The sequence below is a fragment of the Lineus longissimus genome, chromosome 12 (assembly GCF_910592395.1).
Source record: "Lineus longissimus chromosome 12, tnLinLong1.2, whole genome shotgun sequence".
Taxonomy (NCBI): Eukaryota; Metazoa; Nemertea; class Pilidiophora; order Heteronemertea; family Lineidae; genus Lineus; species Lineus longissimus.
Window position 1 is genome coordinate 15,836,143 of NC_088319.1, and position 23,244 is coordinate 15,859,386.

Genomic DNA, 23,244 nt, shown 5'->3' on the forward strand with positions numbered 1-23,244 from the left:
TTTGCATCATCCGCTCGATTCATAAAACCGACAGAAGCCTAGAGGTTCAAAAGAGAGGGGTTCCCGCAGTGGAAGAGATGAACACTTTGTAAATTTCCTTCAATTCGTTGTCAATTTCAAAGAACCTTGTCAAGCTTGAGCCATACCGAACTCTCAAGCCTTCTTTAGCAAACATCAACTAAACTCCTTCACGAAATAACGAAATGAACAAAATATGCTATAGAAATGGGCGTTGTGAGGAAAGCAATGTTCAAAAGTCAGACTAACCTCAATAATACAACATGTACTTCACAGAGAAGCTATAAAAGACTAACCAATTAAAGCTAATGAAAACAGAGAGATGGGAAACAAAAAGGAAGAAGTAAGGAGTGCACATGTCGGACATGAGTCGATATAAAACATAGACCTACCTCTCATCAACGGAGCACTAGTCAGCCACTCCCGATTTTGAATTCCTCGTCCACACAGATAGACGTACACAGTTTTTTCTTCAAAGACTTTTTGAACGCCTAACATTTTCAGCGGATTTATTTCCAAAGGCATTGTTAGAAAGTTCAGCAGGAATGAGGATGAAAATTCCACAAAAATAATGAAGTGTTGGATATATTTTTAGCTTAAGGTGTTTGGCTTTACACTGCTATGTTAATACCAGATATCAGGAAATTATCTAACTGGTGAATATCATAAGTCAATGTCCGTTTCCTAGAAATTGGTGCCATAATCGTACAAAATCATATCGTGAATCGTTTTGTGAATGAAAGAAAAGGAAAAAATATCGTCACAATCCATCAGATTAACCTTTAGTGGTGTTTATATTAGAATCTGCTAATCTCATAAAAGCTGCTTTTTTAATTCGTAGAATATGCGTCTGCTTTTATAGAAATATTAGAATGAATCAAGCTATCAATACACATTGTCCTGGTCACAGAGTCAAATACACAGGCAATGTTGACAGCTGTTCAATCAATAAAACGACCCCCTTGAAAATGATACTGCTGTTCAATCAATAAAGCGACCCCCTTGAAAATGATATTGCTGTTCAATCAATCAAACGGTCCCATGGTTATCAGAATTTCATTTTTTACCAAATATCTAGAGGAATTCATGAAGAAGAACTGTGCATTATCATTGGTCATAGACGGGTGACTGCTGTTCTTACAAGATGTCCGGACAAAAAGAGTCGATTGGTCATGTCCACTGTTCTGAACTTAGCTGGGGGTAATATCAATTTGAAGCGTTCTGAGTGACACAGTGAATCGAGTTGGACAGTGACATGACCAGGTCTTTAAACAAATTTACAACACCAGAAAATGAAAATGCCACGGTTCTGATCTAAACAATTTATTGTTGATAACAATAATATGGCAATATCAACTTGGTAAAATGGATGGAATGTGTTGGAATGTAGACAATGGGGTACAGGATTTCAACTCGCCCTTGGCCACCTTTCCGGGTAACGGATGTGCATACCCCCTTTCCAAGGGAGCGACCCCTCCCCCAATAGTAATCACAGTCATTATGTACCGTAAATAGTACATTTAGCACTCCCTCAGTGTTAGTAATAGCCACAATCACTTACACATTTGAATGTTAGTAATAATCACTTTATGATATCAGTAGTAGTAATAGTCACATTCAAATGTTAGCAGTAATCACATCTAAATGATTGTAATAGTCACATTCAAATCATAAAAGTTAGTAGCGATCACATCCCATTCATAATGTTAGTAGTGATCACATCCCATTCATAATGTTAGTAGACATCACACCCAGACAGCAAGTCGTGTTATCACACTCTGATCTATCTAAACTATATGTTATTCCTTTACCTTCTTCATTACCTGTGGCACCAGGGGGCTTCCACTCCGCCTTCGGGGACGGGGACCGAGTCTTCTGAGGAACCCGTGGCATATTCGATTGAGCTTGGCCTTGCGCATTCTTGAATGGGGGCGATACCACGGACATTGTCCTCTTCGGGGAATTAGTTCCCGAAGAAGTCTGCCCCTGTGTTGGACCGCCTGGCGCTTGAGTAGACTTGCTGGCATCTGTCTGTTTCTGAGATGTCACTTTTGCCGTCGCAACTTGCGGCGACATCTTTGAAACTTGAGCAGCTGGTGGAGAGGATTTCCAAACTGGTGCAGACTTCACGGGAGACTGGGCGGCCGCCTTTTGGCTTGCATTGAAACTAGAATCAGATTTTGTATTCGAGTCAGATTTGGTTTGTTTAATGCCAGGTGAGATCTGTTTGACTGGTTCTGTCTTCGCTAATGTCTTCGGATCAACTTTCGTTGGAACTTTACCATTATTGTGCTGGCTCTTCACAGATGGCGCGTTTGCCAGTTTTGAATTGTCCGTCTTTAAAGAACTCGGCAGCTGTGGCTTCGGTAGTGTCGTCACAGATTTCGTTTCCGGTCCCCTCCTCTGAGAGGCCGGGGCAGATTTCTGCGGGTTAGACGATGTATTGTTCGATACAGACCCATGGGCTGGAGCACCCGGCTGAGACCTTGATGTACCAGCAGGTGCAGATTTCTGAACTGCTTGTGCTGAGACTGGGACCCGCCGCTGTGATTCTTTATCAGGCCCCTTGCCAACCGGCTGTAAAGGCGGACTCGTGGTCATTTTCAACTTAATCGGACCCCCACTGTCTGTTGATTGTTTATCTTGTTTCTGTGGTGAGGGCTTGTCCTGCTTTTTTATAAAATTCTTATTGTTTCCACCGTCATCTTTAGAACGACCCTTTGACATCACGTCAACAGCGTTAGCTGCAGTTTCCATCGAATCTCCTGTGGTCGACCCTAAGAACTTCGCATGCTGTGGTGAACTACTCAACTTAACAGCACCAATCGATCTAGTACCATTCCGTAGATTCTTCCCAAGACCAGCGGACGCGACGTTAGCACCGAAATTTTCGATATTCATCTGTTGATCCTCTATTTCTTCTCCAAGATCTTGTTCTTGTTCTTCCTGCATGTCCTGCATCTCCGGCGTGTTTTCAATTTCTCCCTCTAACAAACAATCGCGCAACTTTTTCCGGAGCTCCTCAGGATCGTCCGGAGTCATGATGAGCTCGTCATCAGTGTCATTGGCGTCCACACAATCGTCATCTTGAGCCTGCTGCATGTCACTGTCATCTCGTTTAGCGAAGACCGAGCGGGTGGACGGAGCATACATCTTGCCCTTCCGGTGCCAGGGGTGAACATCACAGTAGCTGAAACACAGAGGTAGAGGAATTTCGTAGAATTTTTTCCAATTGTGAATAGTTTGCTCTACACAAAAGAGATTGTGAATCTCTTGTGATTCTCTTGGGTGCGGAACACCAGGCCAGAGAAACTCAATAGGACTTAATCAGTTCCGTTACATACTGCCAGATGTCAGCAGATGTCATGCCAAGCGCTGCCAGAAGCAGACAGGTGTCGATACGGAAAGCGAGTATTTGTTTGACGACGACCCAGGGAAATGAAACAATGAGATGAGACTGAAATAATATATTCTCAGAGCTCCTTTGTTTATAAAGGTGTGGAGACATTTCTTGGGGTGATGTTTGGCAGACGTTGAGCCACCTGTGACCGCAGGGCAAAACCTTTACACAGCTTTTAATCCAAGACAATATAAAGAGCCGGAAAATATGATTTGAAAGAAATGTTATCAGTTGACTTTGTGATACAAACGTAGACATCTCAGTAACAGGTTTTTATTGTCATTCAGGTTTAGTCAAGTAAAGCAACAGTTCTATGACTGTGACTTATTCCAAAAATCTATGGTGAAATTGCAGACAATCTCCAATTCATCATCTCTGGTAAAACTTCTGATCCATACCTTTGACAAATTCCCATCAACCAAGTGTCAATAGACTTGAGGGTGTATTTAGGAGAATGGTACGAGGTAGCGTTGAACTTGTAATGGTCGAAGACTTGCACTTTGCCCTTCTGCCAGCGGGCACCTATCGTCTTGGGGCCGTCCCCCAACCAGATCTCCACATGCACCATGTTGTGACGCTGCTTTTTGGCTGAAACGAGTCAAAACAAAACAGGTCTGATGTCAACGTTATAAAAGTATTCAGCTGAACCTCTCTACGGACTAAGTGTCTAAGGACACAACTTGGAGCGGAACTGACAACAGCTGTCCTTGATTGAGAGGTGTCCTCATAACAGAGGTCAGATTCAATGAAAAGCACAACTTTGGACAAAAGGTATTGTCCCTATCAGAAACGATGTACTTAGAGAGAGGTATCTTGCAAGAGCAATTCCATTATAATCTCTTCTTGATCTGCAATTATCATAACCTGTACCTGTAAAGACTTTTGATTTTAGTTTAAATAGAGTCCACCAAACCAGAGGGAAGCACTTGTCTCTCTGTCGACCCTCCTTTGGACATTAACTCAAATTCTAGCTGAAAAAGTGCACTAGCGCCTTCAAGCAAATGATCAATATGTCACTTATTCATTGACAATCGTAGCCAAGTCAACTGCTGTGAATTTTTATTCTTCAAATGACAAAACTAAACAGCTAGTCCTGGGATAACCTACGGCAAGCTTGATAATACCCCCATGAAAGCGTTTCATGGGGGTCGTCTTCTTCTCAGACAAAGGTCAAACAGTTCTAACTAATGAAAGACACTTCATGATGGTGTAAAACTCTCAATTGGAGTCGAAAGACAGTTTTCTGATGACATGGACGAGGGCGATTGATTTAGGGAGGATATTTCTGCTCCGTTGGCACCAAGTGCGCGTGAACTGTCATGGCGGCTCCTGTGTGGGTTTATTGTCAACATGATCATATCAAGGGCCTGGCGCTATTCTATTACAACAACAATAGACACACACATTAGCTTTGCACACTGCCATATTCGGAAACTGCAAATAAAAGCCGTGGCAAATCGCTGGAAGTTTCTCGCAAATATCCATGGAAACTTTACCTAAACTTTTTTCGCACTCGTCAACTCTATTGTCCTCGCGCAACTTACTAATGCAAACTTTCCAATCGCTACAAAGCCAATGTTCACGCCCGGGGCGATGTGTGTCAGTGCCTCGGCGACGGATCTGAAAATTCTATCAACAAGTGCAAATTTTGCCCGCGGAAATATCATGGAACAATACAGCAAACAACGCTTATTATCTGCGTGTTTACCCAGTGCCAATATGAAACAAATCTAGCTCTGAACTCCAAAATACACTCGGCTTTCGATCTGAGTTGACATTTTCCCTGGCGTGCCATGAGTGTAGGCCTGAACAGAAAGTGTGTAAAAAGCCTTGGAACAGTGTATAGAATCGCTTCCAAATATCAAAGGCTCAGAAGAAAGGGACACCACAAGACCATTCATAGGCCTTTAATAATTAAGGAAGACATAGCCACATCAACCAACATCCTAAGATGATCAAAACCTTGACAATAGCAGCAAATTAGATAAATAAAATCAGGTAACTTATTTTCCTTTTACCGGTAATAGAGCACGTAGTACGGGAAATGTTTAAGATAATTTTTGAACCTCCCTCTTTAAAACTTTCATTCCAGACTTAAACTCAAAGGGTTAAACTGCCAATGTTGGCTTAAGCAAAACCTGTTGTTGCCTTTGATATTTTCCCAATATCCCTCGATAGCTAATGAGTCATAAAGGAATGAATTATTCAAAACGAGCTGATGCTCATAGTTATTCAAACCACCACATGGTGGCACCACATGCAAAGTAAGACCGTGTGATGACGGGCAGTTGATCTTGTGGTGTTTGACTGCAACTAGTACTCCAGAGACTGGAGAGCCATCATAGTAGGGCCGGTCTCCCCTCGCCCGTGCACAGCGCTTTTATACTACTGGGCTACATCTGGCCATTTCAGACCAGTTGAAAGTACCAATTGGCACTGTGAGACTTGAACCCATGACCTTCTGATAAAAAATCAGACGCTCTTCCACCGTTCAAGCATCAGCGGAACCACCTTGAGAAATTTTTTTCAAATACCTCAACACATTTCTTTGACATTCATGATGTTCTAACTGACAAAGGATCTAGACTCGAAAGATTTGAGTTTTCGAAAATATCTGGACCTTTCTTACCATTATGCTGTGATCAAAACTTTTGAAACCACTTTGGACATTACTTTGACTTGTGTTAGCCATACAGGGTTAAGCCACACGTACTCTCTGACCTATGAATATGAATTATTCATTCAATCAGCGGAGAGCAGCCGGTCCACTTGGAGATTGTCCAGAGTGGAGATGGACATTGTAATGCCTCAGCAGGTGCATCATTATCTCCTGACGGAATGAGGTGTATGCTGACGGTTGGTTGAAAGGTCTAGAAGCTCTGCGAGCTATGCTGACTGTGTTAAACCTATTAAATCAAGACATGTCGATGCCTACACCACTGACACATATAACCATAACCACATGAATTTATTTGACTTTGAGAATTGTCTTTTTTTCAAGACATTGGGATGGTCCGAAAAACTGTTGTCATCATTTAGTGAAGACTGGATTCGGGAGAGTATGCGGCGAGATCTGGGAAATATTGCTTGTGAAGATGGTGCCGATTTGAGAATGGACACCATGGCATATACCCTCTTCTCCCCACACCGAGCCATTTTGAAAACCCAATAGCCTCTTGGTCCATGTAGCCATGTTTCAATATTGCCATTCTTGAGCTGACGACAAAGTACACTCGGGCCATACGCCATCCCCGAGAGTCTATAGACCGACTTCATCAGATCGTGTTTCTAAATGATTTCCTCTGTTTGAAAGAACAGCACCTGAGAACTGATCTTCACCGACGACAAAACAACTCCTAGAGCGAGCATTAAAAGGGTTACAGTTTCACCTGCCTGGCGTCACATGCAAGGTGATAAACATGGAATGTTTCCTGGTCGTGGCGTAAGTGACGGAGGGTGCGGGATTCTCACTTTGCGCCATAATGGAGGATTATTTCCTTCACCAGGATCAGGTAGCCTGTCTCTCGTCTCATTCACAGCCAGCAAGGTGCTTTTTGCTTTGAAGATGGAAAGGTTCTCAGGTGTTCAGCAAGTTTACATCATATTTTTTATGCTTTTGGTCAGACCCTTCTTTTCGTTGCTTTCCAGATAGATAATTGTGACAAGCCGTGGTCTAGTCATTGCCAGAAGAACCCTCTTCTACATTACCATAATGATCTGTTTGAATTTACTCGCCAAGGTAGATTATCCCTTCGAACAAAGTACAGGTGTCCCATTGTTGTTAAGGTGCAAGCTATCGTCGTTAAGCTGCAACCCTGCCAACCTCGTCCATTAATCCTGCCATGGTCCAGCCAATCACTTTCCAACATGTGCCACCACGTGAAAACGTTCACTAAAAGGACTGATCAATCAAAATCGTCAGGTACGCTTTTGTTTATGGCAACGCAGCGATATTGCTGTGTGACAGTTTTAATTAAGTATGAAATCGCTAGACAATGCAGCTAGCAGGGGGTCGGGAGAATCAACTCACTGAAGCAAATCAAATCAAGAATACATGGTTCAGAGAATCTGCTTGGGACAGGCTCCCTTAAAACGTTCACACTGATGCATCATCAACTATTGCAGAGTTCTTTATGGGATATGAAGGAGGTTTCATGAGTCACCTTGCAAATTTATGATAGGCAACACACAAGTTCATGAGTCTGTATAGGTATAGCAACGTTGGGAATAGGGCACCAGCAAAACTTCAGCCACTGCCACCAGGACAGACTGTCTTGTGGATGTTGCATAGTGTGACAGAGGCGTGATGTGAATTTTTCTGAGTTTTGACGTCATTTTGGCCGTATTCAATATTCTACAATGTAAATTAACAAATGAGTCACGCCAATATGTTGAAGTAGCATGCCAATCTCATCTGATATTTCCAGCATGTCGTACTGCGGAGTAGTTAGCCGGTTTGGTCTTAGTGCCCGAGGACGGCCCTATTCCGGGCTGAAAAACGAACAGTTGTATGACTTTCTTCAATATTCTATATTACACATCAACCAACGCCGGTCCCGCCAACAGCATACCACTCTCACATGATATTTACAGCGTATCATGAGGTTGGTGCTCAGTTGGGACAAAGATATTGGTGGCAGTGTATGACCGGTCATACACTGCTGATATTGGTCATGAGGGATAGACCCGCGGGATAGGTCTGTACACATGTCTAGTACAGCCTATGAGCAGTATCATGTCCTAGCCTATCAAAGGCCAACCATTGACTGTAGCCATGAATGAACCAACTATGCCTCTCACTAGGTGTCAAGACAAACGTGCGAAACTTTAAAATCATCTTTTCATCACGAAAAAAGAATAGAAATACTGAATAGAAATATCTATGGATCACTTTCTTTATTAGTTTTCAATGGACTTTCAAGTATCTGACCTGCTTGGATCGTTAACAACATGATGTTAAGACCAAAATTCGCACCAAATAACCCTGAAAATGTAGGACTCTGCATGAGACTTTTCAATTTTCTGTGAATCAAAGTTGTCTTGGTAATAGCACAATGCCACCTTTTTGAATTAGAGACCTTCCTCATGGGAATCATGCTAGACTTGTTGACAATGATGAAGGCTAGAAATCACGAGCTGAGATCAAAACCCAACGCTTGTCAAGAGGAACATCTGACTGAGCATCCTGATATACCAAGCCATTTCACTGAATACATCCTCTCTACTCCCTTTGAAACATGCATATGGAGGAGTCATGTAGGCCCTGTTGGCAAGAGGATGCCGATTGAGCAACCAAGCCCATCATTAAACCAAGCAATGCCAGGGTATTGTAGTCACACCGCTAACATTCTCACGTAGACCATACGAACTACGAAGGCAATACACCATTACTTCATAATGAAGGATTAAGTATACCTGAGGTGAGCCCAGCATTGATACTCCTGAGTAACCTAATAGTCCAGCGCATGAGTAAAGCTGACCACTGTGTGATGTTGGGTTACTGCCATGACCACGTTGACATTGCAAGCGACAAGCGATTTACACTGCTGTATGTGGTATGTGTGACAAAAAAATCTCACGGTAAAAGGACTAAAACTAGTAATCGCTCAGGTATTGATATTGACAACAGGTCGATGCAATCACCGGTAAAATCAATTGTCAGTTTACAGTCTGTATCATCATTTCGTTCTTCAAGTTCACCATGTTAGCCAAAGTGGAGTGATGTGCCCATAGACAAGATCTGGTATGGAAACATGGCGTCAGTAGAAGCAAACCTTGTGAAAAAAGTTGCTGACATATCATCGAACCTGGTGGTAACCTGGCCGACCGTGGTAAATTATTCACAATTATCCATTATGATTCATCAACCATTCAGTCACCAATTCAGCTGATGCATGCAACAACCCAATAAATAAATAAAATTCAATCACCCATGCGTTGTTTTGAGACCTAGTGGCTCTCCTATGGCGTCTTTGAATTTGTAAGCCACAGATACATGAAAGGGATTATCCCTCTCACAGGGAAGATGTTCCCAGCATATTAACACTGGGTTTTATGCAAATGACAATGGGATCAAAGGAATTATGGTTACTTTCTATTCACAGCTGGCCGGCCAGGTCGGTAGAGACGTAAGATGACATTCTACATGGAACACTACAACTTCATGAGGCCACTTCAACTAGAAACATTGGCACACTAGGGTGTATTTCACACTCAACATCATAGGCCTACATATTGTTCATACTTTAGAAACCCGCCAGCAGAGCTTTCATTTCTCAAACACTTTGCTACGAACCCTTTTCGCAATGATTGTGTGGGATGCATTCACAGCTATCGCTGTCTCAATGGTGGCATGACGCTATGCATGATGTGACATCATTCAAGCTGAAGCGTCTTGCATGACGTGACATCATTCGAGCCGCAGCGTAACGCGTCACGCATGTCAGCTGGAGAGTTTTAGCAGGGCACGGCACCATCTTTTCTCAAGTCTCTCTTATTGCCCTGCCATTTTTCATCAGCGGCCAATGCATTTCATTCTGAAGGAGGCCACTGCATCCTGTCCTTTTCTGCTCTGCCGTGTTTGATTTCTAGCTGAAACATTACTGATGCAAAACTGGTCGCAGCAGAGAGGAATAGTGACAAGACTAAGAGAGGAAACACAAATGGCCAAAACTTTTTGTCAATCTGGACATGAATTGCCCTCTCACCTTTCGGATTGTTATAAATGGCCGATATGAAGACAAGATCACCAGGCTTCATGTCTTCCTCCTTGCGTACTGTAATAGGAAGGGTATCATACATGTATGCTTGGTTCCACGGCCCGATCTTGAAGCCAAAGTCAAACTTTAGGTCCCACATGATCCGGCGCACAAGGCCGCAGCAGTCGAGGAAGATGGGTGACTTGTACTCAGGAGCTGAAGAGAAAGAAGCTGCTTAGAGCTGGGCCCATTTAGGAAAACATACAATCGAGATTACGAACCGTGTTGGCATACTGCACTGGGGTTCGTCTATCAATCCAAGGGTCATAGTTTGTAGACTGCGTTTGGATGCAACCAGTAGATATTGGAACAGCAGAACCACAATGCCACACAGGGCCATAGATTAACTCACCATCTTTGGGCCAATACTTTCGTTTATAAGGCACACCGAAGTACTTCTTTGCCCGTTCAAGAAACTTCTTACGGAGCTCTTCCATACATTCTGGGTTCGTCCGCTTCTTCATCTGTATCTCGCGTAGCTTCATCTGTTCTTTCCATTCACTCTGTAAAGAGAAGAGGGGGCGCAAAATTAACATTTTGCAATCCCCTTCTTATTTCTAGTGAAGTTGATAGCAATATTCACGAGTGTCTTCAACTGAAAAATCGACACCTGCCTTTTCGCCAGCAGGGAACCTGCCAGCTTAGCCTAAACAATAGCATTGGATTTCACAGCCTTTCACAAAGTTGACCCCTGCAAGTATACTGCCACTCTTAGATAAAATATATAGGGTTACCATCAAGTACATCTCTTGATGCACACAAGAAACAGGTTTTTTCTTCCGCAAGAAAATATCAAATATCTCCCGAAATGATGACAGTTTGTCTCAGTTTACAGGAAGGCCTCATTATTGCCTCGAGGTTATGTACTGGCGCTGGTACGAACATTAGATTCATGATTAGCATCGAAGGTGATTGCCGAGTTGGTGTCAGGGATATTTCAAACTTCATGCCTTACGAACTGTTTCTGATGAATGCAACCAATTTTCTGGTCAAAATCAACCATTTTGAAGGGATATAAGGCTTCATTTGGGCAGTAGCACTGGCCTGAAAACCTAACTTAAACTGAGCAACAGACATTGCTAAAAGATGCCACTCAGTTACAAAACTGCCCCTGGAAAAGCAAACACTAAGTATAAAGCTCCTGACTGGACCTGAGGCTAACACAAACAACTTTCTTACAGACGATTAAATCTGAATCCGGATGCCTGATGCTTGAATTTGGCTAACAGGGGAAGCACGTCGATCCAGCGGAAGGAACGCCAACAAGGAGTTGCTATCACAACAAAGGCCGTGGCTCTAGCAATGACTTCAGCGACAGTACGTGACATTCCCTGAGGGTGTCTACTGACTTCTCTTGCTGACAACCATGAGAAAGTAATAACTTTCAGGTGCAGGTGCTGCTAATTGTTCCTCATTGTCTGATTTACGACAACGAGAATGAGGTTTCCTTCATCTTTTCGGCCTTCACTCAGTTCTTTGCGCTGTTGCTGCTCTTCACACTGCTGAAGAAATCTTCCCCCCACTTGCCTTGGGTTACAGACAGGATCGAAAGCAAGCGGCTACACGTAACAGGAATGAGATTTTCAGAGCAAGTTCTGTCCTATCCCCATCAAAGGTCACAGTAGTATGCTGAATATTCTGACATATGCAATCCTAGATGCTTTGGGAGCTAAGCTGTGAATATCTGCACAAACAACTACAGTACAGGCTATAGGAAAAGATAAAAAAGATATTAAAGAATCCAAAGAACAGATCAAACGATTGGATCATATAAATTATTCATATTTCTCATTCTGAAAAAACTTGAACGTAGGTGTATGTTCTGAACCCGGAACAGCATCACTTTCATGAATTCATACATTTTTCATTTGTCAGAATCGCAGATTTGGGCAATGGAATTCTATCAGGGTTACATTAAGGGCTATAGAGGGTGACAATTTTTGGTTTTTCAGACAAATTTCAAAATCAGAAACTTTTTTTCAGTGGAGGTAACTATGATGATGATCTTTCCTCATTTGAGCAGAAAAAAAACAAGTGAAAAAAATATTTGGACTTAGAAATGTTTTCATCTTTCAGAGTTTGGTTAGGGTTAGGGTCATAAGTTCAAAATTCACCCCTCTGACCCTTTGGTCGGGTTAGAGGGGTGAATTTGGTCATTGGGACCACACAATCAAGTGGTCGTGATCTGGTTACTGAGGTGGTCGTCTTACGGGGGCCTTGTAATGGTCATTAGAGAGGAAACCATTTGGGACCGGCATTTCTTGGTCGTCATAGCAGGGTGGTCGCGTTACCGGGGTTCCACTGCACTTATTTGTAACAGCTGGCCCTTTGAAAGTCAGAGTCGCTCAGTCATTTTGGATTAGGTGAAAAGATAATCGGTTACAGGCAAAAAGTCTTCGCCCGAGGATGTCAAAACAGGCAAATGTTCTGACCGCACCAAGAATTACTTCATACGCAATCTGAAATGACAGCAAACACTTCACCGTTTGCAGAAATGAAAACTGCCGCGGGGCACGCGTGTCAGATTTGCCGAACAAAAGCTGCAGATATGATATTCGGGCCTCTGCAAGAAGCTTACCAAATTGATCGCCTGGTGCAAATACTGTGGTTTCTCGTTGCCATAGTTGCACGAAATTGGCGCAACCTGATTGGTCCAAAAAGTTCTTGATGAGGAAACTTTTGGAAAGACCGATTCAACACATATGCCCGCAGGCGCTGTTTACTTTAAAATGTTGCGACTGACGTCAATGCGCGGTTGTCAGGGGACGTTGTCTGGCAACGTTTTGAGAAAAACGTGTATCGGAAAAATAAAGCGCAGGATTGAAATAGGCCTACTACAATGGTAAAAGCATAGAAAGATACAGAAACTGGGATGGGCGAGGCATTCATTATTTAGCTAATTCCTTTTCACCCGTTATTACCTGAGACAATTCAAATATAGCAGGTATGAAAAAAGATGTTCAAAAAACACAGTAGGCCTATGCCTACTTTAAATATTGATTTCTATCCATGAATGATCCCAAGTTTGAACAGTCAACCAGCTCATAGCTGCCAGTCAGGAAAGACATCATGAGAAGGGCCGGAACAACATCGCACTACACACATTTAGATAGGGAAAAGAAATAGAGTCCAACAGAGTCTCCCATCTCTCTGGTTAGGTGTCCTCGATTGAGTAGGGGTCACAACCATCATGGAGACATGGAGGTGTAGCTGGTTTATAGGTGTCCTTGATTGAGTAGAGGTCACAACCATCATGGGAGACAAGGCCGTGTAGATGGTTAGGTGTCCTCGATTGAGTAGAGGTCACACCCATCACCTGAGACATGGAGGTGTAGCTGGTTAGGTGTCCTTGATTGAGTAGAGGTCACAACCATCATGGGAGACAAGGACGTGTAGATGGTTAGGTGTCCTCGATTGAATAGAGGTCACAACCATCATGGGAGACATGGAAGTGTAGCTGGTTATGCGTCCTTGATTGAGTAAAGGTCACTACTATCACCTGAGACATAAAGGTGTAGCTGGTTAGGTGTCCTTGATTGAGTAGAGGTCACAACCATCACCTGAGACATGGAGATGTAGCTGGTTAGGTGTCCTTGATTGAGTAGAGGTCACAACCATCACCTGAGACATGGAGGTGTAGCTGGTTAGGTGTCATTGATTGAGTAGAGGTCACAACCATCACCTGAGACATGGAGATGTAGCTGGTTAGGTGTCATTGATTGAGTAGAGGTCACAGCCATCACCTGAGACATGGAGGTGTAGCTGGTTAGGTGTCATTGATTGAGTAGAGGTCACAACCATCACCGGAGACATGGAGATGTAGCTGGTTAGGTGTCATTGATTGAGTAGAGGTCACAACCATCACGGGAGACATGGAAATGGAGCTGGCTAGGTGTCCACGATCGTGTAGAGGTCACAACCTTCAAGGTAGACTTGCAGATCTAGCCAACAGATATCAAGGTATTACTCCATAGGCCTTACTTTTGAAATTGGTCTATTTCTGAAATAACTCTATCACATCTGGGCATCTTAGGATCCCTGGTAAAATAATGTCAAAGGCCTAGAATAGTACACATTGTACACAGTTACAAATGCCCTCCCTATATTCGGGAGATTCTTCCTGTAAAACATGAGAATTCCTTTCACTTGATGTAATCCATCCTTTAGCACTGCCAAGATGATGAATAAATTAATCAGGGATTGTGACAATCAGCTGTTACATGGTAACATAATCTCCACGACGGAAATGAAAAATATAGTAGGCTGTGATCAAGCTATTTATCAAAGTCCTCTGAATATAAGTGATTAAATGACTGGATACTGTTGGTGATTATTTTTTGGCGAGAGAAAATCACTCTTTCCATGGCTTTTGTCTTTTTCGAAAATTGTACTGTTTAAAAGTCTTATTCGAAACGTGTCTGAATTTTATCCGGCAAAATAAGAGACGATGCATAACAAATAGATTATTCGTGTGACATACATTGGTCCAGCCTGTGGGTGGGCACCTTTTCTTGTTCTGGTTGGCAAAAAATAAAGAATTATGTCAATATATTTGTGGCAACAATCCGTCCAGTCTAGAAATATACCAGCTGAATATAGAAACTGAGCTAAAATACACGTGGCCTCAATGTTGGCAAGGTGAACGTCTCTCCCTAGTGCATTCTTACATTTCACCACATTGAAATTTAATGAAAGAAATTATGAATGAGACTTTCATTATCTAATGATGATGTGCATGCAACTGTGGCCGGTCATCAGACATCATCTACAGACGTCTGTTGTCACTGAATATAATCAGCTATTCATCACGCATACAGGTGGCGGGGATGGTAGATGAAGGTTGGGACGACATGAATCACCCCAACTTCTTTTTCAAGAGACAAAATTTGTGTCCCTCCAAATCGAGGACAAACTTCGATCCGAGCGTGTACAGAATTAGAACTCATAGTGTGCAACCAACTGCTGCCAAACATGACCCAATGAATTCTTAAACATAATTTTCAGAAGCAGGTTAAGACAAATGCCTGTAGAAGTCGAGAAAACTGGAAGAATATCGGTTCATTTCTATCAAGGATCCAACTCTTTCTCAACCAGGCAATGTAGTATGTGGATGCATGCAAAGCTTCAGACAAAAGTTCACCACAGGACCCAATGAATTCTTAAACATAATTTTCAGAAGCAGGTTAAGACAAATGTCTGTAGATGTCAAGAAAACTGGAAGAATATCGGTTCATTTCTATCAAGGATCCAACTCTTTCTCAACCAGGCAATGTAGTATGTGGATGCATGCAAAGCTCCAGACAAAAGTTCACCACAGGACCCGAGGCAACGCCCAGCCATAGAAAAAGGTGTGTCCTACACTGGAAAATCAATACAACAGATTAGAAACTGCTCCAGATGTTTCCCTATGTCCTATAAAACAATAAGCACAATGTACAGGGCCAAGCCTTGAGAACAATAGGATGTAAATATCAGGCCTGGTGAAAGACAGAGATATGCAGATGATTTTAAAGCGGTTTATATAACTCGGTTAACAAGCATGAAATCACAAATTTCTCTCAAAATGCCAAAGACGGGGCCACAGCAGTTTTTTCCCAAAAGAAGGTCACTTTGGTGTGGAAATCCTAACTTGACTTTGGCAGTTTAACAAGACACTGTGAAGAGCTAGGAATGTTAATTCCTTGAAACGCAAACTGGTTCATTCAGAAATACAAAGCTGGGTACTTCTCAGATTCTAACCTGGGCCCAACTGAGTGGTGGCCACAGTGATGAACACGGACTTGGCTAAGAGGCCCATTTCTTTGAGAATGAAATCGAGCGCCCAATTTCCAGAGGCATGGTCGAAGCTTGTGCAAGCGGGAATGTTTCGTTCGTCCATTCACCTCGCATTACATGCATCGTCAAGAAATCTCCAATGGTGATACTAATGAACATGAAGCTGTGCAAAATGAAAACGAACGCCTATCCCCTGAGAGAGAGCTGACTCAGTCGCAGTCATGCAGTCAGATTGTGACATATTCATCTGTCATTCGCATCCTTTGAAATATCTTCTCAAGGACAACTCGCACAAGATTCAGCATCAGACTCAGAGATTTGAAACGGAGAGTCACCAAGACCGTTAGGAATTTCTTAGTCTCCGGAGAGTTTAGTTTTTGTGATGATTCTATGAATTTTCCTCCCAATATGATAATATTGCCAAATATTGAGCATTCCTTGGCGAAATCCTGTGAATCTGATATACAACGACATAGTTCAAAGCATGTCAGCCAAGCTTTCAACCATGTGACTTAAAAGAGTTGAGGCAATAAAAACATAAAGCCAGTGTTCAGAAGCGTTCATCCTCCTTTGATGCTCTATTTCCACCTTTGAAGTCTGTTGCGGCAATGTCTCAAAAAGCTTTTACGAATATTTTGCACTTTGTTGGGCAAACGTTAAAATCGCTGTGATGTTTCACTATCGTTTGCCTGCATGCTTTGTATGATGTCTTCTCAATGTGCCACAGAAAGATTCCTCTTGTAAGGCTCTTGTCCCATTTGCATTCAAACATGGTCATAGCTATTTTGTACCACTGGATCTTTTTGCATAGTTTTCTTTCTCTGTTTATACTCATAAGGATTCTATGTATTCATGACACAATCATGAGGTCATCCTTTTGCATGAATAGTTCTGTAATAAAAGAATTGTAAAGACCACCAATAAATGACGTCACCTTGGATTCAAATCTCTGCCATGAAAAGAATGACGAGATACTTCTCCAGGGTGTTATTTGACATTATCACTATCAGACCTGTCCTCTTATTCTTGCTGTTTTCAAATCTCTGCTGCATCACCAATGATAGCTCTGCTCGCGCGTGATATTGCAAGTGGTGGAAACTTCAGTATTCTTACATTTTACTTTACTGGGGTCAACATTCAACTGTACTCGTGTACTTGTGTAAAATAAGATGAGTGGAAATAATGGTGTGTCACTGTCAGGATTTGAAAGCACAAATACAGTAACATTCCTTCCGCCATTAAAAGATGGCCTGCTTTACATAAGATATTCAGGAAGCCGCCATATTAGTTGAACAGCGACATATCATTAGATAAACCAACGTCACCTGATATGTTCTTTAAGAATCTTCCATGGAAAAAACCTGGGAGCGCCCACCTATATGAGAAAGGATCCATTTGAAAACCGAGATGAGTAGAGGTCCCTGGATGTGTCTATAGGTAATGCAAGCAAGGAGAAGCAAGGCTCCTACACTCCTCTGGTATGTAAAGTTGGAGCAAAAAAGGTACTTGTAGATGAAGTTCCAATCTCTACTAGAACTCCAAGGTGGCAGGTCAAGAAAATTAAACTGGACTTATTTCACAACTTCCCAAGCTTCCTGTGTGTAGAATCATTCAAAAGAGCTTCTATTTGGCCAATACTGATAGGGAAGGCCAACAAATCTAGGGAGTTCTTTAGTGACGACTACTTGTTAAACAACTCCTTTGCATTTCTAATCCTTTAGATACTTTATGCAGCTTGCCATTCTGAATAGAGTGTACCATTATGATAATTGACAAATATAGCACACATACCCCGCATGCCTCTTGCATCTTTATTAATCGCAGAAGAAGAAAAATGCCCATGCGTCTCATTCATAACCCTCCACCTCATTGTCAGGTTTACCACTCAATAAAACTCAGCTTATGCAAAATGAGGGAGGTAAAAATGCAATAAAAATACCACCACAAAATTTGCGGTTCATACGAATTAGCGGAAACTGTTTGAATGGAGACACTATTGATAGCATAATTGAGTGAGGAACATTGGCGGAAACGTCAGCATTAGTGCTAACACAAGAATGAACTGATCACGGCATAATAACTTGTTGATAGGACGTTTCCATGGTCAGCCGTAAACAACATCAGGTGATTACCTTGCTGCAGCATGCCAGGGTCACAGAGTACCAGCTATGGCGCCATTAAGCAACTGGGACCATAAAGCTTGTGGCGGAACTTGTGCAGTGATGTCACTTTGACCAGGAGTCCACTACTCTGACGGCGATAACAAAGTGTGCCGGAGGAGGATCAAGTTCATTTCACATAACGCACTGCAATTCACCATGATGACGTGGCACACCACCATGGGTCAATGATGTTAATTTGCTCTGATGTGTCTTTTTTGTGACCAACTGCAAAGCCTCTTTGGCCATTGTAAAGTCTTCTTCAAAGCCATTTTGAGTTCTGAGCAAAACAGAATGCAGGGATAAGACCCCTTTATACCTCCAGCACAGCAGTTATCAAAAGGTCCCGTAATTTGCAATTTCACAGAAAGGCAAATTGAAATGGTCGCAAATCATTCATAGTTTACAGTATCTTCTTTTCCGATTCCCTTCCCTTCCCTAACATCCTAATGCTTCGCTATAGTCAATTCCAAGGCTTTTCAATGCATCCAGTCAAGCCTGACTATCAAGTCGTCAGTATTGCACATCGGTTGATCTGGCCAAGCCATCCCTCTTGTCATAGCGTCCCACAACAATTCCTCATCCAACGCATGGCCATTAATCCTATTTATCTTTGCCTATCCACATTAGAGGCTGTCAATGGCCCATTTGTTAGCTGGCTAATGAATGCGGGGCATCGCTGGGCTACGAGTTATCATCCCACGGTTACACCTAATTGTTTCTGAATCGGTCTATTGTTTGAACACACGGTATAATTCATTCCGGTTAGGCGCCGCCAGTGGGTGAATTATTCGTTTAAGAGTGGCGTTCCCGCCAAGATCATTGATTCGAATTTGCTCGGAGTATATGAAATTGTCCTTGGTAGATGTCCATTCACTCAATTAGTATACGTCAGGTATAATTGAGGAAAGCTCCATGTAGCCCCTCCTACAGCAAATTGGTCCATCATTCGGAATACGAATACCCCAACACTGATACTAGCAACAGAAAACACACAATACACAATAAAGAAAATCTGAAATGGTTTATTCACTCTTTATTATTTTATTCGGAAAAGAACATTACAGCCAAATATCAAGTCGTCGATACTTCCATGGTAGAGATATCCCCGCTGCTGATAATTTAACACCAAAACCTTTTTCAAAAACATAAAATACTTTTGGCATTGTTTTACGCAGATTCCATCCATCTGCAAGTCTGTCATAGAATATCAGTGATCACTAATCCACACCACTGCGCAGTATAGTCACAAGACATAAAACTATGAATAAAATCAAGCCAACGGAGATGTGGTGAACATGTGTAATCTAGAAGATATTTCAAACAAAACTATACAACAATGATCTGCAAAGAATTGCAAGAGGAGATCATAGAATCTCCATATTGAAATATACACCTAGAGAAAGCATTGAACTATCATATCACCTTGTATACAAAAGAAACTGCATTTGAACATTGGCTTTTTTCGAACAAACCGGGCCTGACATAAGAATCTTCAGAGCATACTCTCCCATCCTGATTATGATTATGGTTAATCAAGGTTGATGACCCATTGCTCAGACACCATGAGAAGAACACATCAAGTATCACAAAGGGGCAGCTGGACACCTCTTAGAATAGAAAATGTGACTCAGTATAATCATCTTACTGACACCATTGTCTGAGCATGTTGTCTGTGATGAGGAGTACACTTCCCTTTCCCAACCACAAAGACTTGAACGTTACATCCAGATGAGAGATTTCAACACTGGCAATAGCAACAAACTATCCCATGCAGATGGTTTGTCCGAATATGACTTTGCCGTGCAAGTAAGTAATATTGATGCCCACCCCCTAAGTACATTAGTGCCAGGCTCCAGGTGAATACTCCAGCTAGTTCCTCACCCATAAATTTGATTACCATGGCAAATGAAAAATAAATTAATGCAGACTTAATGGCTGGTTGATGTCAGTGTCTCAGTTTTATGACCACATAGATAATTAGTAAGAAATGAGGCATCTTTTGTTGAGAAGTGTACAGTTGATTGAACATATCCAGCTGTCACTGTCGGACATTGACATGAAGAGGACCAAGTTGTATGGGCACATTGCAGGAACGAGTACTGACTGTTTCAGCTGAAGACTTCCAGCAGATATTGAAATATCTTCTTGTAAGCCTCACTAACATATCTTTCATTGCCTCAGGCCCACAGAATTGCTGGCTTATCTCTAGTCAACTAAGCCCAACATACATGATGAATCGTTAGACCTAAGCTCCAAGCAACATACCCAATTCTAATAGTATACAAATGTCACACCTAGCATGATAAGCGGTACCAGTTACGCCCTCCCCCCACATCTACCTAATCACTGGAGACTAATCTAGAATGATATCCTCACCAAAGCCTAAACTATCTGACAGCTATCGGGACTTATCCAGGGACACCATTCCTGTCTTATCCTCCGGTTCCACGACATACCTAAGTCACATTTGCTGAGATTACCAATATTGCCAACACACGGCCAGCAAAGGGAATCTGCTAATGACTTCATCCGCTGATGTGATGGTGACGCTTTGCAAAGCCGGAAGACAGCTTTACCTGGCAAAGGCGGATTTGGAAACATTAATGTCAACATAGTGTAAGAGATCTGTCAGTGGGAACGCTCAAACGCCTCACCGGAAGATGATCTGCAACTGTTATAAGTTTGAGTGATCAGTTTCACAACAAATATTAATACCTATGTTGATCACTGGACTGCAACTTCAATAGCACCTACATGTTATTCCTATACATAACATACATGTAGCTAAGAAAGGAATTTGTCTCTAGACTATAAGTATTTCAGCAACCAACTCCTACCAAAATGGAAAGTTACCCACAATTTCGTCATTTAAAAGCTCCATTTTACTAGGACGTTTTGACTCAAATTATGGAGCTGTCTAGTTGGTAACGCATTAAGTTCAAACTATTTCATATAAATGAATGCAAAAATTGCAACTCCAAGGACTAAACATGAGCTAATACTCATAAAACAACGGCAACCGCAAGGAATTCTTGTCTAATAATTTACTATCATGATTAAGATGGTGGCTGAGATTGTCATAAATCTACCCAGAACAGCAATCAGCTAGCTGCTAATCTGCCTAATCTCCATTAACGCTGTAGCTAGACCAAGGTTGACAGGCAGAAGATGAGATGAGATGTCATCACTGGCAGCTACATGGAGGCACGCCATAGATACAGTATAGCCTAATTAAGTGTAAACCATCAGATATGTGTGGAAACGTTGCGTTGCATTTTAATAAACAGACCGTGCCATTGATACTTGATGGAGTTGAAAAGGAGTCACCGAAGAGGACTGATGCAGGAAGGTCACCTAATGATACCGCTCTTGAGTTACCGATGTTTTCATTACTAAAAGCCTGTACAGTTGAGATGGCACTCAGTATACTTTGAGAATCGAAATACTTGTCTGTGACGGATATCCTCAAGCGATACAACCAAGTACTTTTCAATACTCCAACTGATGCAGATTAGGAAAACCGTTCTGGTGTACTTGTAAAACCGATCGACATCTTTACCTGACAGTATTAGAAATATCAATTTGATCCAATGCTGTCCGGTAAGACGATGACCAATTCCAAGATTCCCATCCTCCGAGTGTCCTCCTCGATTCTTCGTTATTGTTCTTATTCATTTTCGACATCTTTCTATTAAGATCATTGATTCAAACATCCTTATATTGTTAGCAACGACCTTGGAATCCTTGTATTGTGATCGATGACCTTCAGAATCCTTGTTCTGTAAGCTGTGATCTTGATATTCCTTGTATTGTGATCTGTGACCTTGGGAATGCTTAAATGTGATCCAGGAGGTAGAGAATCCTTGTACCGTGATCCCTACATGACCTTTAGAATTTTCCGTGACTTTGATCACTCCATTGGAAACCATGACGCAGAAATCCTTACGATTTCAGTTGGTTATATCTTCCAATTTAGTCCTAAAACTAAAACACAAAACAGGTCTACTGTATCAATAATGAATGATCATGAATATCTATATTGCCTTGAACTATATATCAGCACCAATATAAAGATTAGGTGCATGCCATATTCAGGCCTATATGAAGACAAACCCTAAAGGTTTAGTAAATAACCTAAGTCCTAAATCAAACACCTATCATTCTTCAAACAGAACTCTCATACATGTACGGCCATGGACATGATGGAGGTATCTCATTTCATCGGATGACGCTATACAAATTCCCTCAACGTCATCTTCTGATTCCATCGTCACAATGGATGCGAGTAATTTTGCACCAAATGCGCCTCCATTGTGCTTCAGTTGTCGTCATATGGCGCGGCACGAATGCACATATGCACCTCAATAGACTGATCACAAAAACTAGTGATTAGGTAACTGAACTAGCCTGATATTGACAGGGGTATCCAGGGATATGATGATGACTCAACACGGTAGAGATGAATACGATCTAACAGAGAACGGGCAACTTTGAGTTAATCTACAGAGAGTTCAACGATTTTGAAACGTAAGCTATGGTAAAAGAATAGACTGCATGTCAATGGATAAAGGCAGGAGTAACTGCTAAAAGGTGGCACTTGGAACTAACTCATAAACTTAGCTGATTTCATTCTAAGACACGCTTGATATTTGGAAAGTAAGCTACGGGGAAAGAATTGAAAGAAGAGAATGCATGCCAATAGATCAATGCAGGATTTCCTGCCAAAAGGTGGCGTTTAGAACTGACTAATAAACCAAGGCAATCATGGAGGATTCTGTCAAGCATAGGCCTACACTTACATGCAGGCTTAGAATGAACAAGTCTGGATATCAACTTTGAACTGCTTGTGCTATGGATATTCTGACTTCTGACTAAAATATAGAAATCTAGGACTAATGACTGATCTAGCTATTGTATACAATGGAGCAATCTGACAAATGTGTAAATTTCCTACGCGACCATATTTACCCTGATCTGAAATAATCTAGAAATCCTATAATTCTAGCTAAATAGGATTGAAGGAAGACCAGCAAACATCAGCACTAAGTGACTCAAGCAGATCCATTAACTGTGAATCCTGAAAAAGTCTGAAGGGAAACTGATTTAGAAGAGGATATTACTGTTAAAGAAA

General features: G+C 41.9%; 1 protein-coding gene across 2 annotated transcripts in view; it reads right to left on the reverse strand.

Moving 5' to 3' along the window:
- LOC135496646 (uncharacterized) overlaps nucleotides 1-23,244 on the reverse strand; it is a 54,521-nt gene that overhangs the window by 12,030 nt on the left and 19,247 nt on the right. Inside the window, exons 3-6 of one of the 2 annotated variants that reach the window (XM_064786073.1) lie at nucleotides 10,529-10,679; nucleotides 10,126-10,332; nucleotides 3,817-4,006; nucleotides 1,842-3,208 (exon numbers count right to left, since the gene is read on the reverse strand). In XM_064786073.1, coding sequence (XP_064642143.1) covers nucleotides 1,842-3,208; nucleotides 3,817-4,006; nucleotides 10,126-10,332; nucleotides 10,529-10,679 — 1,915 coding nt within the window. Of the gene's footprint in view, nucleotides 1-1,829; nucleotides 3,209-3,816; nucleotides 4,007-10,125; nucleotides 10,333-10,528; nucleotides 10,680-23,244 lie in introns of both variants that reach the window. The other variant, XM_064786072.1, reaches the window with a different exon arrangement.